Source organism: Rhea americana, unplaced genomic scaffold (assembly GCF_003343005.1).
Source record: "Rhea americana isolate MKP2758 unplaced genomic scaffold, rheAme1 scaffold_83, whole genome shotgun sequence".
Classification (NCBI taxonomy): Eukaryota; Metazoa; Chordata; class Aves; order Rheiformes; family Rheidae; genus Rhea; species Rhea americana.
In genome coordinates, this window is record NW_028187012.1 from 1,422,156 (window position 1) to 1,444,373 (window position 22,218).

At 37.5% G+C, this 22,218-nt stretch overlaps 1 protein-coding gene across 2 annotated transcripts in view; it reads right to left on the minus strand.

Moving 5' to 3' along the window:
* Positions 1–22,218, minus strand: part of FBN2 (fibrillin 2) — a 183,219-nt gene that overhangs the window by 51,658 nt on the left and 109,343 nt on the right. For both annotated transcript variants that reach the window (XM_085323252.1, XM_085323251.1), the window contains exons 21-32: positions 21,735–21,872; positions 20,481–20,531; positions 19,844–19,969; positions 15,045–15,272; positions 13,521–13,646; positions 11,192–11,320; positions 7,293–7,418; positions 6,435–6,560; positions 5,471–5,593; positions 5,211–5,336; positions 1,215–1,340; positions 297–419 (exon numbers count right to left, since the gene is read on the minus strand). In XM_085323252.1, coding sequence (XP_085179378.1) covers positions 297–419; positions 1,215–1,340; positions 5,211–5,336; positions 5,471–5,593; positions 6,435–6,560; positions 7,293–7,418; positions 11,192–11,320; positions 13,521–13,646; positions 15,045–15,272; positions 19,844–19,969; positions 20,481–20,531; positions 21,735–21,872 — 1,548 coding nt within the window. The remainder of the gene's footprint in view (positions 1–296; positions 420–1,214; positions 1,341–5,210; positions 5,337–5,470; positions 5,594–6,434; positions 6,561–7,292; positions 7,419–11,191; positions 11,321–13,520; positions 13,647–15,044; positions 15,273–19,843; positions 19,970–20,480; positions 20,532–21,734; positions 21,873–22,218) is intronic.

The window sequence follows — 22,218 nt, forward strand, 5'->3', positions numbered from 1 at the left end:
TTAATCAAATAATAATAATAAAGATCATGGAGCCTTTCCTTTTTTTCCTCAGACATTACTTAAAAATCTTTGGTCGGCAGTGAAATCTCATAATACAGTACACACCTCTGACAAAATATGAATTCTTTCTTTAAAAAAAACCACCCCTCTGAAATATCAGGATCTTATCTACCCCTCTTACCAACACAGCTTAGTAGAAGAACACTATTTTAAGTATAAATTTCTGGGTAATCATATGGTCACACTGCATGCTCTGGACTAAACAAAGAGAAAAAATTAATTTTTTACACACTTACCAATACATTTAATGCCATTTCCAACCCATCCCTCTCTGCAACTACATTTGAAACTTCCAGGTACATTGACACATGAGGCATGCATGTCACAGTTGTGAGCACCGATTTCACACTCATCCACATCTACAATCACAAAATAAACTGATTAGTAAAGCTCAATACCAATACCTAGGAGCACTGGAATTTTATGAATGATGTTCCTCTGGCATGTTTTACACTCGTTTAAAAAACAAATTACAAGACTGTATAACATTTTAAAGCAAGTTATAACATTTTAAAGCAAGTTACTTTCTATCATAAACGAACAAAAAAAGTAAAAATTGTATTTCCATTTTTGTTCTTTGTAAACATGTTTACAGTCAGTTTGCTTTCTCAGTGTTTCTTAGTGTGAAATTAAATTTTTCGCACACATTAATATAGGCTGATCTTGGTACATCTAAAAACGTAATGAGCCTTTGCATACACAGGCACAACTTCCCTCATTTTCCACCACCTTCCACCACCTTTTTTCTTTTTCACACTTCTGCTTTTTTTCCTTTTGTCCTGTTCTTAGACTATAGGTCAGTTCCTGCAGCTTTAGTTGACAGATGAGTTCTTGCTGAGTTACATTAACACAACTGTATTCATACTTAAAATATGCATGAGAAATGTTTTTTAATTCAGTAATGATAAAAAATTTCTAATACAAATGCAGCTGTACCCACTCAAACTGCATTTGGTACCACAGGCATTCCCCTGTTCTTACTGATAAAAGCTTTACCTGTAAAATCACAGTTACATAAAGGACTTCCAATATCACACTGATACTGGTCTAGGAGCATACCTCTCATTTGTCTGTGAACATTTGTGGGTATATTTTACATTAAAGCCAGTGAAGACACATGCACACTATGACATAACACTGGAAAAATGCTTTACCTGTGCATCCAGTGGTTCCTTTCTTGACTGAATATCCTAGCTGACAGTGACAAATGAAGGAGCCTTTAGTGTTTTCACACTCCCCAAACATACAGATGTTGGAATTCAGATCACATTCATTCACATCTGTAAGCACACACGAATTCATTGTTAGCTGAACGTTACTGTCTTTTAACAGTACACTTTGTCTTTCTGGAATAACTTTAGTACGGTGAAGACATCAGAAGCATTCTTCACCACTCCAATGCATGGCATTATTATTATTCATTGTAATATGCTTCAGCCATTCCATTCTGTATTCTTTTAAATAAAAGAAAAACAAGTAAGGATGAATCTACACAGTCCTATCACCTCAATATTTTCTAATTGGATTGAAATACTATTTATTAGACTRTAAAGTCAACTACTTTCTAGAAGATACACTCTATGGTTTTTACTTTATTTATTTTATTTTTTACAAATCATAATAAGCTACAATTTTCTTCCAAATAAACTTGTATTCAGTTAATTGACCACTTTTTCTGTGCTCAAAATATCAACAGGCTTCAGTTCTCAGAATCTGATACATTTGTTTGGTATCTCTGAACACAATTAGATAAAGTTACACAAAAAAATAAAAATATGTAAAGTCAAGCAGTTTTTAATTAAAATTCAATACATAAAAGACAATGAATCTTGGTAACCATGAAGCTGGCAGAAGAACAGATTAAAACCAGATAGCTGTCAARTAACTAACTGAACAATTTTACACGAATGTGTTCTGAGTCATATTACAGTGAGGCCACATGGCTCAATAACTTTTGAAAAACACTATCCAATGTTTTCATAGAGCTCTCAAAATGATATTAAATAATATTATCATGCTATGASAATGAAGAGAGTTGCTGTACTGTGAACAAAAAGGCATTTCTCGTGTTTGCAGTTGTTTGAGTGCGGTAAAATGGCATGTATACAGTAATGTGGCCTAAACAGAGGCTTGGGATACCAATAAATTARAAGTGTAATCAGGATATAATTAATGTTAGCTTGCCTTAAACCCCCATAAAAGCATATTAAATGGCGTAACTAATAACCGAATGTAAGTATTCAGTAACACTGGGATGTCATGGCTACGTACAATACGGCATAAGGGTGTGAGCAATGTGACCATCAGAAGTGCAAAGAATGAAGGGTGTAGTTGCACGTATGAGGCAACCAAGTAACAAAATTTGTTGGAGTAAGGATAAGATAAGCATAAGGGACTGCAAATACGCAATAAATCCTCCTGAATACAACAGAATAACAACAGACAAGACAAGAAAATGAGGTAAGTTGCATCATGAGCAGAGARTACTGCCCTTTTTGGGAAGGGAGCAATAGCATAAAAATAAGCAAGGAAAATCAGAGAAGAAAGATGACAAGCACACTTCAGTTCTATTCTCATCAACATGCTCTCAAGCTTGATCACCTTGACCTTTGCAACCAAGAACCACCAAAGCCTGCAGACATCAATGCTAACCACATGGGATCATCTCCATGGTACTGTATACTCACAGCTCATTTAGAATATGATTGTTAAAGACTAAGAGTTTTGTACATGTGGCGATAATGATCAATATTTTGTAAGAACTGACCACCAGTAAGTGTGGTATTAATGAATGAATTCAGTAAAATTTAATTTCACAATTTAAAACTAGCCTGATTTGTCAGTCTTCTAAACACATCACAACAATCTCTAATTTCCTAATGCACTGAGCTGTAACTAGGAGGCAGATGAAAGCTTCCATGTGCTAAATATCCTCAGGTTCTGGGCAGCTGCAGACTTACCCCTGCAGTCTGCTCTGCTGAGACAAGACTGATCTGCTTCTTCCAGCATCTCGCTGCAAACGTCTGAACTACAAAGCAGCCAGACACAGTACTCTTACCACAACTGAAACACTTCCAAACCCTTCTCTTACTGGAGTGAAAGATCGTATTTTGAGAGTATCTATGACGCTTCAATTTAGTTTCTTAGAGTGTTTGCATTTCAACTATAGACAGCTCTTTAGCACAGTAGCTATCATTCTGTTCTGCCTTTGGAAAATGGGTAGCTACAAGATGATTTTTATTAATGATTCCAAGTATGTTATAATTCCTTGCTGACCAAAGAAAAAGAAATCTGACTGTGAAAGGAGGTGAAGGAAATTTCAAGATGGGGGAAAAAAATCAAAATGCTCACACTCTGTCACTCAAAGCTGAGGTGAATGAAAGGACAGGTCAAGAACTGTTGTCCTAATTGTGCTGCTGAAAGTAAATTTGGGAAAGAGGTGAAGAACAGATGCGTAAGAGTATGCTCTTATGAAGAAATGCTCCAAAAACCTGGAGCTCTCACTGGCACATGCAAAGATGGAAGGCCACCACAAGGGCAACRTTCAAGGAGAAGTCAGGCTGCAGGGGGAGAAAAAAGACCCTTGCTGAAATAGCAAGTCATAAGCCACAACCATAGAAGTTGTTCTACAACCATAAAAGGAAAAAAATGTGACACGGAAAACCAGACATATCACAACTGCAGAAGCGCTCTTGTGCCAGACTCCCTTCCCAGACACCTGGGACACAGTGTGACTGCTCAGCACTTGCTGCTTGGACGCAGGCTGAAGCTTCAAGAGAGATAAGTTTGCTGTTGATGGCTCTCCCAGTTTCACTGCATGTTGCATATATGATGAGAACTTTCCATTAGAAAGGAAACCACTCCTAAAGCAAGATAACATAGTTTGTACCAAAGCTGTGATTTAGATTCTTATACTGCACGCTGAATCTTCAGCATAGGCTTGCAATTATATTACAGAGCTTTAACATGATTTCAGCGTTTACCTACCTTGAGAGCTAAATGGATTATAATTACAGATCTGATTAAAAACTAGTACTTAAGGCATGGTCTTATTATCAGTTACACCTATGTAAAGTTTTGACTTTATTAAAAAAAAGCTCAGCTTTTATACCAGTTAAAAAGCAAGGAGCATCTTATTTCACATGCTATTAAATAAATACAAAATATTGCAAATATTTCTACARAAAACCCACACTTTGATGTTAGTTCCAGCAAGAAACTTAATGAACTCTGAAGGCTTTTTAACAAACTTGATGATACTGTTAGCAAGAAAAACAATTACATATATAAAAGAAATTTACACTTCCTCACTGTAGATTATAACCTTAGATTTTAGTTTTTATTTTCTAAGAAAACAGTTAAAAGTAGTCGTGTATAAAATGAAAACAGTTTATCTCATTTTACAGCTACTAACATGGGTAATGTGAAAAACTCATTRAAAAGGTCCGTTCTAACTTTCAAGTTGATTAGGTAAACATTGGGATATGAGCCCAAACTGAAAGAATCTGGAGTAACTTAAAAGTGAAAGTGAAAGAAAATCTCCAATTCAACTCTGTGGAGGAAAGGAGACACAAACAGGTCAGGACAGCTTTGCTCAGCATTTCCTTTAAGTACTTTCTCCTCAGAGTGCATGCGTCTGTGTGCACATGCACATATATAAAACGAGTAATGAAAGCTTTGTCTGACAGATGTTCAAAATATATAAAACTATTTTATTAGTATGTTCAAACTTAAAATAAAAATATATGAAACCGTATAAAATGGAAACACCAAGATAAACTAAACACATCAGATTAATTTGAGGAAACACTTTTCWTTTTAACTTCCTTTTGTAATCACTCATGGTAAATTTCAGTAGGTGAGGGAACATACTAAAAAATTTACAAGAGACAGTATGATTACAGTTATGATTAAATCACTTCTATTTTTGGAATTCCATGAGTTGACTCATCCTTATGGATGAATCTTAACATCCTTTCAGAGTCTTCCTAATATCTATACTGATAGGCAAGGAAAGTCTATGGATCTTTTGTTTTCTGTAATTTACATATATAGTTTAAACCTGTTTTCAGGATTTCAGCATAAAATCCTAAAACATTAGCTGTACAGTTTTTAGGGCTAAACTAGATTTGGTACATACAGCTACTTACCAATACAAGTTTTCATGTCCATAGAAGCCATAAATCCATCGTAACAGAGACAGCGATATTCTCCCGGAATATTAGTACACTGTCCACCATCACAGATATCTGGATTGTTTTCACATTCATCAATATCTGGAATAAAAGCAGGTAATAACAGTGTCACAGTGGTAGGAATTGGCTAAAAGAGTACCATGTTCACATTAGCGAAATGATGATTCTTGAACTTTTATTTTTTAATGAAATCTCATGAAGATATTAAAACCTACCTGCACATGTCCTGACATCCGGCATTAGAGCATAGCCGTCACTGCAGCTACATTCATAGCTGCCTTCTGAGTTAGTGCAGTGGGTGTCACAGCCTCCATTCATTATCATACACTCATCAATATCTGGGAAATAACATTAGTACTAGGTTATTTAGTAATTCTGCTTCTATAAGGGAAATCATTTTCTCTTCTCATTTTACTTAGCAGATGAACCAGTTTATCAGTGATGTGATTTTGAATTTTTATTCTCATTCTACAGTCTCTGATTTATGCTTTTTTCAGCCTTCCCTGCTTCAGCTGAAATTTTATCTATGGGAGCAAGTGGCTACCTTTTTGTTGTTGATTTTGTTGTTATGTATTATTAGCAATGCAAATGAAAGAAAAAAGTACAAGACTGCATTTGGAAAGAAAAGCCCTTGAGAAATTAAAGATTCATGAATGTTTGAAACTTAGTACAGATCTATAGTTTTGCAAAAACTAAAAGGAGACACTGTTAAAAAAACGAAATCTACAAATAAAAAATTGCTCACACCCTCTTTTCTTCTTGGCAATGGGTTTWCAACCTTCGTAACTTAGACTAAGTTAGCCTAGGATTTTAGAAAAGTATGCAGCAAGGAGAAAAAGTGAACAAAAAAGTAGCAATGCACTAGCAACTGGAATCTGTTGCTTTGATCAAGAAATGGAACAACATTTTCTGCATATTAGGCTCAAGCTCTTGGTTTTAATGAAGTAGTATCATAAGAGTATTTTCTTCTGTGTTCTACAGAGTTCAATAGAACAACAACCTTTTCATCTCTTCCAATACTTTTAAAGAGGGATTCCAGACAGTTCATGATATACCTAATAGTAGAAGGTGGCTCTGTTTCATTTCAGAAGGGAAGTATGAAATGAAATGAAAACAAAAGATAGATGAAAAAATACATGTTGAAATAAAAACACATAGGTGAAGGTATACAACACTTGCCAATGCAGCCTTGTCTGTCTGGCGTGGCCTGGTATCCAGAGTTACAGGAACACTGGTATGTTCCAATCATGTTCACACACTTGCCATTTCTGCAGAGATTGTCACTTAATGAGCATTCATTTACATCTGGAAAAGAATCATTCGTAACAATTTCTTATCATTCAGAAGGCAGACTCTAACTATACAAATGCCGGAGAAACAAGAATGAGCAATAATATTTTAAACCAGTGGCTTCCATATGATTTAAATTTCTTGTTCTTAGCATATTCAGTCAAGGTATGGACATCTGAATAGCACACTTAAGCCAGTGACAGTAGGCTTATTCTCTGAGTTTGTGAATATTAGCTTCATAGATTCTCTCAGACACAGCTCATGTAGCTACAGTTCACTATTTTAAACTAACTCTTGCAGTGAATAAGCACCAAACAGAAAACCAAGAGGTGATTTGCTTTTTACATGTTCTTCATCACTTCAGTGAAGTACATGCAAAAAGGAGAGCTGCATTACACTAAGTGACAAAACCACTTTTTTGTGCCTGTAGGAACACAGTTCACTTTGTGCTTTTATAAATGTAATTGAAAGTTGCCAACATGAGTGGTATAGTCCTTTGAGCTGCTTAACAGCCCCCAAGAGCCCTGATAAAATACTCTTCTTTGAAGTCAACAGTACTGAGGGCACTGGAGATTTTCCAGGATCTGTTACAAGGTTTTAGTTTGAAGGCATTCACATAAAGGAGGAACATTAATTTGTATCGGATATTCCTGAGGCCTCATTCTTGCCAGTGACAGGAAGTTTCCACATCACAAATGACTGCTCTTCTTAGAAAGCTGAAAACTGCTATTCTTACTAGAAACTCACCTATGCATTCCTCACGTGACAGTGACAGCTCATGTCCCAAAGGGCAGTCACATTGAAAACTGCCTTCTGTGTTCACACATGTGCCACCTCTACACAGCAGAGGGTTGCGTTCACATTCATCAATATCTAAAAGAAACCATGATAAACAAAATACAGAACCATTACTAAGTAGCAACAAAGAGAAAAGCAATTCTCATTTTAAGTACCTCAAAACCTAGAGATCACAAACAAAAGGATCGTTTTATTGAAGCAATGCTCCTCCTTTCCTTATGCTGCATAACAATGCAGGCAAAAAAAAGTATGGTTAGACTCTAAAGATGTTTTTTCCCCTCAAGCAAAACCAGAAATTCATCATTCAGAAGGAAATAGTCTAAGAGAAATAGGAAACCAGAAAAGATATCGTCTATTTATTTGGTTACCATTTAGAACAATGTATTAATATGATGTAATTTTCAAAATAGTGGCTTCTAAAGGCAACCATAAGTCCATTTATGCATGCATTGTCATTGTTTTTTTTTTTTTTTTTTTTTTTTTTTGCAGGTAATAGAGACAAGCATGTAAACTTCTAACCAAACAGTTTTTCCATTTGATAACTACCACATATGCGGATATGTGGTTGAGAAAAATGTTTGCTACAACTTAAAATGGAAATTTGAGTATTTGACTCAAAACAGATAAAAACAGCTAACACTATAGCCATAGATGAACAGAAAATGAAAGACATTCAAAGTTCAAGATACATTCATACTTTCAGAGTCCCAGAAAGCATTATGGACAGCTATCCTTGACATTGGAGGCTTCTGTTTATTTAGACAGGCAAGTATTACTTTTTTCCAGCCTCAGAGATCAGGAAAGATATCATGGAGTCCTGCAGGTTAATCACATTAGAGGAGAAACTGTCTGATGACAGAATCAAACATCTCTCTGATACACTCCTGCTTGCATAATCCTCACAGCTCCAAAATGTTTCTATCCAATGCTATGCCTTCCTTTCTTAGTTTTTGCAAAAAATTAAATCACTGAAGAAGTAATTAATTTCTTATCTTCTTATTCTGTTTACTTATTTGACATTGTTTCCCTGTCTCTGTCTCTCAGATGATATATCTCTGACAAACATTGTCTGCATTTGTACTCTGTCCCTCATGAAGGCTATTCAACTTGCACGGTTTAGCTTCCTTGTTGCATTCACTTGCAATTCAGGCAGTGACTTTTTGAGCCTGCAAGATGCCAGATGGTCCATCCCAAAGTGCACGCAATCAAGTAAAGATGGCAAGAAGTCTGCATCGCCTTCTGGACCACAGGACTACATGCCTGAGCTCAGACAAGAGCACAGGAAGCTCCTGACTAAGCTCAAACGTAAAAAGAAAGCATAGAAGAGGTCGAGGCAGGGACAGGTGACCCAGGAGGAATATAGACACACTGTCTGAGCATGCAGGGATGGGGTTAAAGAAAGCCAAAGCTCACCTGGAGTTGACCCTTACAAGAGACATGAAGGGCAACAAGAACGGCTTCTACAGATATATCAGCAGTCAAAAAAAAGACTAAGGAAAATGCGAGTCTGTTGCTGAATGAGGCAGGAGAAGAAATGACAAAGGACACAGAAGAGACTGAGCCACTTAATGCCATCTTTCTGCTATGATTAGCCTTCAGGTATCCCAGGTCCTTGAGACAAGTGCGAAAGTCTAGAGTAATGAAGACTTACCCTCAGTGGAAAAGGATCAGGTTAGGGAGCATTTAAACAAACTGGACATACACAAGTCCATGGACCTAAATGGGAAGCCAGGCAATGTCACCATGAGGCCACTCTCAATAATCTTTGAAAGGTAAGAGGTAGTGGTGATCAGGTGGTCAGCGGTTCCTAAAGACTGGGAGAAAGCAAATGGCACTCCTGTCTTCAAGAAGGGCAAAAAGGAGGATCTGAGGAACTACAGGCCAGTCAACATCACCTCAATCCCTTGGGAAGGTGATGGAGCAAATAATTCTGGAAACCATTTCCAAACATATGAAGGACAACAAGATGACTGGGAACAGTCAGCATGGATTTATGAAGGGGAAATCATGCTCAACCAACCTGACAGCCTGCTACCAAAAAATGACTAGTGCAGTGGATGAGGAGAGAGCAGTTGCTATTGTTTGTCTCAAGTTTAGTGAGGCTTTTGACACTATTTCCCACCACATCCTTACAGACAAAGCACAGACTAGGTAAGTGAACAACGAGGTAGACTGAAAATTGGCTGAACTGCTGGGCTCAAACAGTTATTATCAGTGTCATGAAGACCAGTGGGAAGACAGTCACAAATGGTGTACCCAGGGGTTGATACTGGGGCCAGTAAATGTTCAACATCTGTATTAACGACGTGGATGATGGTACTGAGCATACCCTCAGCAAGTTTGCAGACAATACAAAACCAGGAGGAGTGGTTGATGCACCAGATGGATGTRTCCCTCATTCAGAGGGACCTTGATGGGCTGGAGAAATTGATTGACAGGAACCTTGAGAACTTCAACAAAGGGAAATTCAAAGTCCTGCACCTGGGGAAGAATAACCTCATGCACCAGTGCAGGCTGAGGGCTAACCATCTGGAAAGCAGCTTTGCAGAAAAATACCCAGGCATCCTGTTGGACACCAAGTTGACCATGAGCCACCAACATGTCCTTGCAACAAAGACAGACAATAATATTCCTCAGCTGCATTAGAAAGAGTCATGGTGAGGCCATATCTGGAAGCTGTGTCCAGTTCTGGGTTCCTCAGTACAAAAAAGACACTGACATACTGGAGCAAGTCCAGTGAAGGGCTACAAAGATGATCAAGGGACTAGAATATCTGTTGTATGAGAAGAGGCTGAAATTGTCTGGAAAATAGAAGGTTCAGGTGGGATCCTTTCAAAATGTATAAATGCTTGATGGAATGAGTGGGCAGGGGAGTAAAGAAGATGGAGCCAGACTCTTCCCAGGGGTCCCCAGTGACAGGATGAGAGGCAAATGGCACATATTGAAAAATACAGGAAATTCCATTTCAACAAAGGAAGAAACTTTTTTACTGTGGAGGTAGTCAAACCCTCAAACAGGCTGCCCAGAGAGCTTGTGTAATCTCCATCCTTGGAGAGATTCAAAACTCAACTGAACATGGTCCTGGATGACCTGTTCTAGCTGGCCCTGCTTTGAGCTGGAGGTTGGACTAGATCATCTCTAAAGGTCCCTTCCAGCTTTAGCTATTCTCTGATACTGTTTCAGTAACTGCTGAGCAAAGATGCATTGCTTTGTTTATATAGCTTTATCACACACACCCTTATCAAAGACATATTTGCATAACAAAAAAAAAAAAAGGTTTTCAGAGCCATAATAATAAAAGTGATCTTGTAACATAGGCGTAAGAGGATTCATTGAAGAAGAAAATCTCAGACTTCATTTTCATAGTGTAAGCAGAAGACCCTCGTGAGACTTTTAAAGGTAGCCAGTAACTTTTGGTACCTCAAATTCTGCTCTTAAAACTTTAGACACTTTAAAGAGACACCATTTTCTGAAACACTCTCAGAATATCTTAAGGCCTAAGAAAATCAAGGAAACTTAAATCACTTGTTATTTTTGAAACTCCATTCTTCTTAGTTTTACCAAATGTTTGGATAACTCATTAGCCATTACATGAATGCATAGTTGCTGACATTCTAAAATTACCTAATATAGAAATGCATAACTGAAATTAGTAGAAATAACAATCAAAGCCTGAGGCAGAGTTCAATTATCTGTCCTATAAGCTGCACATCTCTCTCATTTGTTCATAAAGTCACTATAATTATGCATATAAAGGGTTCAGTGGTGCAGAACTTCAAGTAGTACAGAGTACAGTCCGGCTTTGTAGAGCAAATGGAAAGACTCCAGGTCATGCTGGCAACACTTACCCATGCAGTTTTTCATCATCATAAATCCACTTTCGTAACCATCAAAGCACTCACACTCAAAGCTTCCTGGAGTGTTGACACAGGTACCACTTCCACATAAGTCTGGGGAGATCCGGCACTCATCAATGTCTATTTGATAGTAAATGAAGGGAGAAAAATCAAACAGTTTAAAGTAATCCTGTTTTTCACAGAAATGAGATGAGGCTGTGGTAAATGAATTCCATAGAAATTGGATATAGTGTACAGAAAAATAGAGAAATATGTATTTCATTTAGAATTTAAAAGGATGATTATATAAAAAACTGTTTTTGAAAGACTCATAATGCAGTGTCTTCATATCTCTCAGCTAGAGAGTAAACTCTGTGATAAGTAAGCTTCTATTAAGTGCAATTTACAGTTACATTGCTAAGGACAGTAACTGTAATACATTCTGAGTTATCCTTATGCAGGTACCAAATGACTTTGTGACTAAAGTGCCATTGGTATAAAATCACTTCTTATAAAGTTATTTCTAAAGAAGTAACATTACAAACTTACATCTACCCTTCCAYTTAGGACTTACGAGGTTAAAATAACTCCTTTGAAAGCTATCCTCACAGTTCTTTGCTTCCTTATAGCTTTTATATTTTATATTTGAATGCAACTTACTCTGGAAAGCCACAGCAAGTTTCTAGAAGATGAAAAAGAGAAAAGAAACTGATTTGGAAGGGTTCTTTGTAAGGCACTTTGGTAGTGAGGCAGGAAGCTCAAGATGAATTTGTAGTATGGACATGATCCAGTGAAACAGATCAGGAAGGAGAGGGCTGGAAAGAAGAGTTGGATAACCTCTTCCTCCCTATCTCCTCACACTTCTTCAGCCTTCTCTTTTGCCTGATTCTGTTGCTCATCCAGTGTCTCATCCTAGTTCGATTTCTTTGTTTCATGCTCTCCACTACACCCTCTACCTTCAGCTCCATTCATATCGTGTCATTAACTTTTTTGAAGAAAGTCACAAGGAATAAAAATAGCAGTGCTTAAAACGATGACAAGATTAATCCAGGACAGAGCACAGAATTGCTCCTGACACCCAGCAAGTCCAGAGAGGAGCAAGGAATAACAGTGCACAGAAGGCATCAGTATGTCTGAGGGTGAGGCAATGAGTTGGCCCAGAGACTGACTTGTTGTGCAAGTGGCTCCAGGAAACTAGGAAAGTACAAACAAATACAAGTGCTGTTTTTCACACAGGTGAGAGTCTTTTCTCCCTTCCTCTGTGTTACTCCTCATAGCTAGGTTTCTGCTGGGCAAGACAGTTGAGTCCTCATGTACACATGTGTGGAGGTCTGTGGGATGGCAATCCATGTGGTGGGCCTGGAGAGTCAGAGAATATTTGGCCTCCTGTAGGCTTTATAAAACATTTTGTTGTTAATTTAAAACACAAAAAGGCTCCCATTTAATAAAATCTGAGTCTCTAAGGCTGGTCAGTGGAATGCTTTCATCAGAACAATGTTTCAATGAAAAACAGAACAAAAGAAAAAAAACCTTTGTAGGGAGAAGTTCTCCGACCTACTCTCGTTAATTTAGAAATAAAGTTACTTAAATGCATTTCTCATCAATTCAATCACTATAAAAACAAGGAAATCACCAGTTAGGGCAATATTAACATCCAGACCAACCTCAATTCACATGCCTTACCACCCACACTTCATATTACTCAGACACACTTACAGACTCCAGAGCTGTAGAACAAAACCTCCTTCATTTTCAGCACAGAGCCACCCACAATGCAGGCATCCAGGTTCTCATAACCAGAAAACTATCAAACTTATCTTCAATTCCAGTTTTTCCAGACAGTAAAGAACAAAATATTAAACTTTTATATTGAATGCATGCATCTTGCACACTTGAGTGAACATTGCATTGATGGCAGAGTTGCAGTGGTGCGTATGTGTGTGCTTAGTCATCAAGTCTAAATAAAAAAATAATTTGCAGTGAAGTCTCTCAGTTCATTTGGTAATACAATGTGTAGAGAGTGAAGGGTATAAGTTAATTAGCATGTTAATATATTGCACTTTACTGCTGGTGATCCTTATGGTTTTTTACAGGTCGTACTGATAGGGCATTATTTGAGCAAGTTTAACAACAGTTCACCAAAATTCTAACGTACATGTATCAGAAGAAAGTTATATTTATTTGAAAACTTTCTGAAAGGGAGACTTATAGAAAGTTGACCATTCTGCACAGGGATAAAGCTTTTAAAAAATGAGGAAATAAATGACAGTATATTTACAGATCATCAAGCGATGCAACAAGCACAAGTTCTTCTAAAAACTAGGAGAAATAGAAGACTTACCTGTACAGTTTCTTTCCTCCATATCTAAAGCAAATCCACTGTTACATCTACATTTGAAACTTCCAATTGTATTTCTGCATTTACCATTCATGCACATACCAGGGAATACTTTACATTCATTGATATCTATAAAATAAAGACAAAAGAAAACAGAATTCTTAAATGCTCAACAACAAACTTTATTCAGGGGTAACTTCCTGTTCCTTCTTACCAATGTGTGTTGTGCATCATTTTGCTTTCTAACACAATAACTACACACAGTTTCTCTGTGCTGGTTTATAAAAGGATAGCTTTTCTCTTGTAGAATTTCAAGTGAAATGTTTCACTTTCCTAAGTCTGTTGTCCTGGACAGCTGGGATAACACTGATTGTGAAAAAACCTGTATGTCAGCCTCTCTCACATGCCCATAAGGAGATTTACAAAGTTGAACAGGCTTTCTTATACTCAGTGAATATAACTTACTGGATGATTGTTCTTACCCGAGAATAATCTGCCATGAGACAAAATTATATCTCATGGGTATCAGTGTTAATAAAGTATGGTGCAAATACAAAACCAGAAAGAAACAGAAAACCCCTACAAAAATCACAGAATGGACAAAACTCCTTATCAYCACTGAACTTCCACAGTTTGGCCTGAGAAGAATAGTAGCTCTAGAAAATTAGAGCTTATTCATGGTGAAATAGAGTGCCAACCTGCTAAAGTTTACTCAAGCAGCTCAACATATTTCAGACATTTCCAAAAATATCTTTTTAGAAAAATAAACCAGACATTAAAATATTTCAAGATCACCTTAGCTTCTAAACACCGAGAAATTTAGAGTTTTCTTCTCAGATCTCAGTCCCAAAAAGTATCTCAGATCTGGTTTCTTAGCCATTTTCCAACACATTAAGTTTTGTTTTTCACACCTTTTGGGGTAGGGAAACCAGGAACAACTGGATAGCAGGGACAGATGGTTTTTACTTCTCTGTCATGCAACTCCATTGCCCTCAGAATCTGAGAGTAACCTCAGACATCCTTCCTGTTTAATCCCTTTATTAGTATTAACTCTGCAAATTTTACAGTGTCCACAGAAAACATCCATGCCTCTCCAGTCTCACTTTTAGAGAACCCTGGCAAAATCACAGTAATCTTTTATGTTTATATCTTAAACTCCCTAACTTTACACAATTCTTAGCCTCAGTTCACTCTTTGCAAAGCACTACTTTAAAAAAGATGCACATTTTCTGTTGTTCTTATCATTTGAGCTCCCTTATCATCAGTCATGTCACTGCCACTTCCTTTTTCTCCTTACCAAATTCAAACTTCATTCATTCTTTCTTTTAAGCTCATGTAAAACATCTGAACACCATGCAAGTTTTGAATTTTCTACCAGCACTGTTAGCTCTGTAAAGCAAACATCTCTACAATAGCTCCCATCTCAAACAGGTAATAAACATAAAAATTCTGGAATTTCCTTGGAATATACATCAAGATGTACCTGTGACTCATTTTTAGACCCACCAGGCAAGGACGACTTCTTACCTTTATAAAATGGCCTGCCAGTTAGGATATCTCCCCTGTTGGAAAAGCCAGGACCTCTGGGGCACAGAGCCTCATATTCCTTGGTGCCAGGCTTAGGGCACTCCTCGCAGTCGGATCCCCAGGCAGCACCCACAGCACAGCAGCAGGCATCCATACGGAACTTGCCAGGCACAGACTGAACGCACTCATCTTCATCCCATCTCAGGTAGCATTGCTCCATGCGGATATCTGCTCATTTTACAACAACAAAGGGGAATTTTACTCTTGGCTACACTTTTCTGTTTTTCAAAAGTAGCTACTTCTGATGTACGTGTATGCGTGAGGAATAGTCTCTGGGAGACAGATTTCTGCTCAAGACTGACGCTTCTTCCCAACACTGAATCATTTGAAGTGGCTAATACTGTTTTGTACTGCTAAGTTTCTAGACCTCTGTTGTATCGCATAAAGGTATTGATTTTGCAATCTCACAATATCAAGACATACTRTTACTCTGATGTAAATGAGCTTTTTAGGCTTCCACGTGTATTTGGTAGGCGAGACATGTATTTCTCTACTGTATTAGGTATTCTCACTGGCAAATTGACCTGCATTTATGGGGAAAAACACCAAAAACCAACTACCTTATATTTAAAATATTTGATTAATAATACAAGGAATGCAGAAAAGATACATTTCACTGATCATTGTTAGTCTTATTTTAAAACTAAATAGCAGAAATATAGTATGATTTTCAGAAAACTTAATTATGGTTGTACTCTGGGGCCCCATTTGCAAAAGGGCAGGCCCACCACAAGATAGATTAATTTCAGCGTGCCAGTAAAAAATACCACACACTGGTCTGTACATACAGAACATCAGCTTTGCCGTATTCGGCATACAGCCAAAAATGCCAATAACAACCCATTTGATAGCATCAGCATATTTCACAATTTTCACCAATTTGTATACATTTTCCCATCAAAACAAAAATAGTTTAAGTTTAAAAAAAATTTAGAAGAAGTTTTATATTTGTTAAAATAAAAACTTGATATTAAAAAACAGGGTCAACAGGACAGGTCAACATTTCTACAATGCAGGAAAATTTCTATGCCCTAATTCCAAAGTACTACCAATAACGGGAAATTGGCAGTGTTGATTACAGCTACAGAAGATGTCTGTGACATTTACACAGAGATTTTTTGGTAGTTTAATGATTTCCAGGACATTTGCCCATACAGACTACAAAAAACTCCCAGTATTTGTTCAACTCAACAAGTCAAAAAAAAATCATAGGAGATGGGTTTGCACTGAAAAAGTAGAGCCATGGCAGGACATGCTAGCTCTCCACTATCAACATCTCTGCTTTTAGTTCACTCAGCATAGGCAGCTGGTTAGGATCAATCATTGCTTAACTTTTTGAAGTTTGCATCAATGTATTTACTCCAGTTCTCAGTTCTCCTACAAAACTGTTTTACTAGAGGTTTGGTTTGTAACTCAACAGTCAAATTAATATTTTTCAGGAAAAAAGACCTTTGGCCACTGATCATTAAAGGCTCAGCCCAATTCCTGCTGAGGCCAAGAGAAAGATTCTCATCCAGACCGTCAGGAACAGAATTCAGACTTTAAGAAAGGGCACGTAGCTCCAGGAAACCATAGTTAATTTTGGTGTGTGCATAAGGACAATGCAGTATCTAATAACATAACTTAAAATGCTGTATTTTCAGAATAAATATATGGCATTAATTTTTCATATGATATACTGGACTGCAAGTTAAGCTTTAGCAAACTTAATAGAAGTATTTTAAATGCTTAGCACAAAAAGCTTTGGAGGAGATGYAAGATCTAAAAATAACACAGATGAGCTGCCGAACTATTTTCCATACAAGTCCTTCAAAGCTATACAGATTTACAATATAAATTTACTCTATGCACATCTTAAGTTAAACAATTTAGAAGCAAGTAAAAGAAGTGGAAATTGTTTAAAGAATACTCATGTTTCCTGTAAACTATTCCACATTAAGATCATATTTATTTTCATTTCAAGAGATTCAGCAAATACACTGCTAATAAATATTTGTTTTTGCTAAAACCACTGTAGTGGACTCTGCAGGAAATAAACATATTTGAGAAATGTATCACATAGTCCAAAGTGCTTATGTAGCATAAGAGAAGGCATATGTCTTGTAATATAAAAGCACAGTTTTTTATTAAAATCTGAGCATGGGTTTGAAAGTAAGARAGTTGTATATGTTGCTTGAAAATGGCTACCTTGTTCCAGCCTTTTCTTATCTCTATCAAGAACACCTAAATTCACACTTGTTCTTATCAAATTTCTCACTGAGGAGTAATGCAGGGCTGAGGACCACAGACAACAATAGCTAGCAACAGTATTACTAAGTATGGAAAAAAAAATGCTAGTGAAACCTAACATGCACAATGGCTTATGACATGCGTGTACATAAACAGACACACGCACATTGGCAGACTTAGTTTTGAATTATTTCTCTTTTCTATTAGACATTTATATCTATTACACACATCTGCTCCTCTTCAAAGTTCTGGTTATTTTTTAAAAAGTCTCTATAACTATATATTAAGATTAGAATTAACAGTAAAAAAAATGGAAATCCTAGTAACTGCTTGTATCATCTACTCTTAGGCATAGTGCAAAAAAATGAAAACTGCTGGTCTGAACTTGAATCTGCTTGGGAATGAGACCATTGTTGCAATAAAGAAAAAGAGGGTTAGAGCAGGCAAATCCTTGGCTGAAACAAAGGAAGGGCTGAAAATTTTAATTGCTCTGTTGTTCGGTTTTCTTAAAAGAAATCAAATGTTGCCAGTATCCACATATTTACAGTCCTTAGAACTGATAAACAATATAACAAGAATTCCAAAATCTACTGTAAAAATTCACTTCCTTGTTTGTATTTTTCTTCATCTCTGACCATCATTTTCTAAAGATTTCAAAAAGGCAGTCTGAAAGATGTACTGTAAAACAATGAATTCCTAGATGAAGAAGCTGAGCATGGCACAAAATAATTTCAGTTAAAACATACACTTTTATGTAATGTATTACAAATCATAACAAATCCATGGCTGGTAATTTTCCCAATAAATTTATAAAGAAACATCATTCTAAATTAAGTATGCTGTATTTAACACCACATAAACAAATGGTAGCATCTGAATATGGGTTTTATAGCTTCTCAGCTTTAAAGAGTATACAGGTTCTCTAGGAGGGCATCAGTGCAGAATTGCACCGTAAAAAATTTTTGCAACAACATGGCTTTCCATAATACCCAAAATTGTAATAAGCACTAGGACACATTCACTCCTGCACTTCTCTGCTCCAAAAATAGTTACAGAAAAGATACAGGGTTGCCGGGGGAACACTTTCTGCTAAGGGATAGTGTAGGAATTGTGGTGAATCTCTTCTACTTATTGCCCTCATCTTACAACTCTACTCAGCCCTGGTGAGGCCTCATCTCGAGTACTGTGTCCAGTTGTGGGCTCCTGGGTACAAGAGAGACATRGAGCTACTGGAGAGAGTCCAGCGTAGGGCTACRAAGATGATCAGAGGGCTGGAGCACCTGCCCTGTGAGGAACGGCTGCGAGAGCTGGGCCTCTTCAGCCTGGGGAAGAGAAGACTGAGGGGGGATCTGATCAATGTGTACAAGTACCTGAAGGGAGGGTGTCAAGGGGACGGGGACAAACTCTTTTCAGTTGCCCCATGTGACAGGACAAGAGGCAATGGGCAGAAATTGAAGCACAGGAAGTTCGGCTTGACYGTGAGGGGGAATTTCTTCCCTGTGAGAGTGACGGAGCACTGGMACAGGTTGCCCRGRGAGGTTGTGGAGTCTCCTTCTCTGGAGATACTCAAGGCCCGCCTGGATGCGACCCTGTCTAACGTGCTCTAGGTGACCCTGCTGAGCAGGGAGGTTGGACTAGATGATCTCCAGAGGTCTCTTCCAACCTTACCGATTCAACCTCAGTAATTAAAGTCTTAGCTCATTCCTTATTTCTGTGCCAGCACAAAAAGTTTAACAGATTAATAACACTAACTACACTTGCTACAGGATTTTTTTTCCCTTTAATTTACAAAGGGGTTCAGTATTTTTTATACCTGAAGTCCTTCTGGTAAAGATCACTATTAACAGATTAATAACACTAACTACACTTGCTACAGGATTTTTTTTCCCTTTAATTTACAAAGGGGTTCAGTATTTTTTATACCTGAAGTCCTTCTGGTAAAGATCACTATTGCCTTGGCAAACATCATCTTTTGTGGGTGTAAGACATTAATGCACTGTACAACATTGTGCAAGATGGAATCTTATCTTCAGCTACATTCAATTGGATTCCCTTCAAACACAACTGTTTGTGCCAAAACATTTACCAAACGGTACCTGAGTTCCACAAAAATGACTGGACTAGCATTAGAGGAGAGTGCAATTTACACTAGGCTCCTGGCTGCCCAGCCAACTGCTTATTAACGAGTTCCCAGTGAGTTAGGCATTTCTGCTTGGGAATGGGAGTCAGAGTAAGGGCAGCACTCCAGCAGTACCCATAGCTCACACTGCAGCGACAACAAGCTGTAACACAAACATTCATATTCCCTCAGGTGATTAACATCTCTGCCTTAACTGGGACAAACTGTTTCATATTTAAACAGGCATAAATTGAAACCCATACACTTCACAAACAATTTCAAGAAACAGTGCAATTCAGAAACAAACAAAGCATCCTTTCACACTCCTAAAATTATATTAGACAATTGTTTTACACAGCTAAAGAGCTGGCAGAGTTGACTGGACTCTTACCTAAACACACCCGCCCTGTTCCATCCAATGTCAATCCTTCCGGGCACTCACAGCGAAATGAACCTCTGCTGTTAACACATCGCCCATTGGGACAAACCCCCGGGAAAACATCACACTCATTTACATCTGTTGGGAAGTGAAGAGTTGAAAGAAGTTTCAGAATGTGTGCTACCTTTACTGAGCAGAGTGCTACAACTTTACTGAGCATTTGAAGTACATGACAGAAAGCAAGATACTCTTATGCATATTGTGTTAGGATCTGAATAGTTCTAAACAAGCTCCCAGTGATCTCAAGGGACTATTTCAAGATCTGCAAGCCATTAGGCATAAAAATGACACATTTCTTTTCTAAGTAAGACTCCTTGCACTATGTTGGAAATGGTTGAGAGGAAGGATTAAATGCATTTTGAAGAAGTAGTTCTAAGTGCTTTGTATCCTCTTGATATCCTCCAAGAAACAGTGTAACATTTAACAATTCCTAACAGTCAATAACTGTCTGTAATAGCAATTACCTCAGGTCAATATGATTATGTCAGAGAGGAAAAAAAAAAGAAAAGAAAAAAGAACATGATTAATCCCCTTTATCCCATTTCCAGAGGGGAAAAAATGCCATATTGAGTAAGAAGCAACAATTTACCTTCACAAGTAACACCCTTAACTCTGGCAAATCCTCTTGAGCAAGCTGCATCTGGAATCAAGCCAAAAAGATTTATCATTGCTTCAGAATTATAGAAACATAAGAGTAAATAATTTAAAAATAAATGTAGCTTTGCAGTTTTCCTACACTGTTTAATACTTCGTGAACAGTGGCAAGTGCTCTAGACTCAATCAAAACTACTGACTCAGGTGTGTTACTTGAACCAAGTGAATAGCTGAAGAAATTAAATCTCTATTGATTACTTTCTTACGTGCTTTCTTGGAGGGAGACCAGAACACTCAGCATCTAATCAGGTCAATCTTTAAGGCAGATAAGGATATTATAACAACTTTTCATTCTATACAGACACCAGTTATGCAAGATGAATGCTTAGCTCTCCCAGTATTCATTCTAGCCTGTTATGTTTCTTAAGTTTGTGTAGCAGTAAGAATGCAATCACAGTTGCCAGCATATGCAAACTTCTGCAATGCAAAATAATTTCCATTAAGAAAGGCAAGCATTTACTCAAAAATCTGTACTTAAATATTTTTGAAAGATAAAGTTCCTGTAAAGTTCCTTGAAGATTTAGAGCTTTAGTGATGCCAGTTATAACTAAAGGTAKTTTTTCCACTCCCACTTCATAAAGGATCTGAGCAACGACATTATCTTACGGCATGCCTGAAATATAAAATGTCACATGCTGTAAAGATATGAAAGCTTGTTGAAATTTAGCCAATTCTAGAACAGAAAAAAATTATAATTGAATGTACTCAGTCTGAGCTAATTAGCTCTTTATTAATTGTACCAGCCTAACGTGACCAAGCTTGTACCTTTTGCTTGGTGCTGCACTGCACAGCTAGAGCTCTGCTGGATGTTTGCATCATGTTTGTTAGAAAGGATACACACACCTGCAGTTATTGTTCAAATTAAAAACCAAAGGTTAAAATATTCTGATGCTGGTTCAGCTGTAAGTGGCATCATTCAGACCTCATGGGGTCTCTTCCATAAACTACAGTGCACATTTAGCATTCCCACTCCCAATCTCTAGCCCTATCCCCATGATCAGATAATAATGCTACTCTGTAATGAGTAACTGTAGGTAATTGTACACAAGCTATGTTTTTGAAAATAGCTCCACAGATGGTGCTAAGATACCCTTATTTCATTTTTTTTTAATACGTTGAAGGGAATCTACGTACTGATACGTACACTCTTCTCCCAAAAGATGTAGGACATGAAAGCACCGCACTATACCTAATTCACATCGCTCACAGGGGCTGCCCCATGCTGCTCCTAAGGTAGCACAGCATTCAGATTTCAGTGTGGCACCATTGATGTTGACTTCACAACGACTGTCCTGAACATTAAGCCAGCACGTCCCCTTCAGGCTATCTGCAGCGGAACAGAAAACAATATTGAACTGTCACAGCAAAAAGAGCTGGCATTTCCTCATGCTCACTGGTAGCCAGAGTACGAAGGGAACATAAGCCACCTTTTAAAGGAAGACATCCATCAAGATCATTTATACGCAGCTTATTTTAGAAGGGGATCACTTAAAAGTCATTAATAGAGAGTGCTACTAGAGGCATTTTATATTCCAAGTTCCACAAGCAGCAGAGGTCCTACAGCAAATACCATGAATTTTTTTTTTCTTTTCATCTAGCAACTGTTCAATCTAAAACACATAAATACCACTGAAAGCAGGGATCAGAACCTGGGACTCCCCCTCACAGCTGAC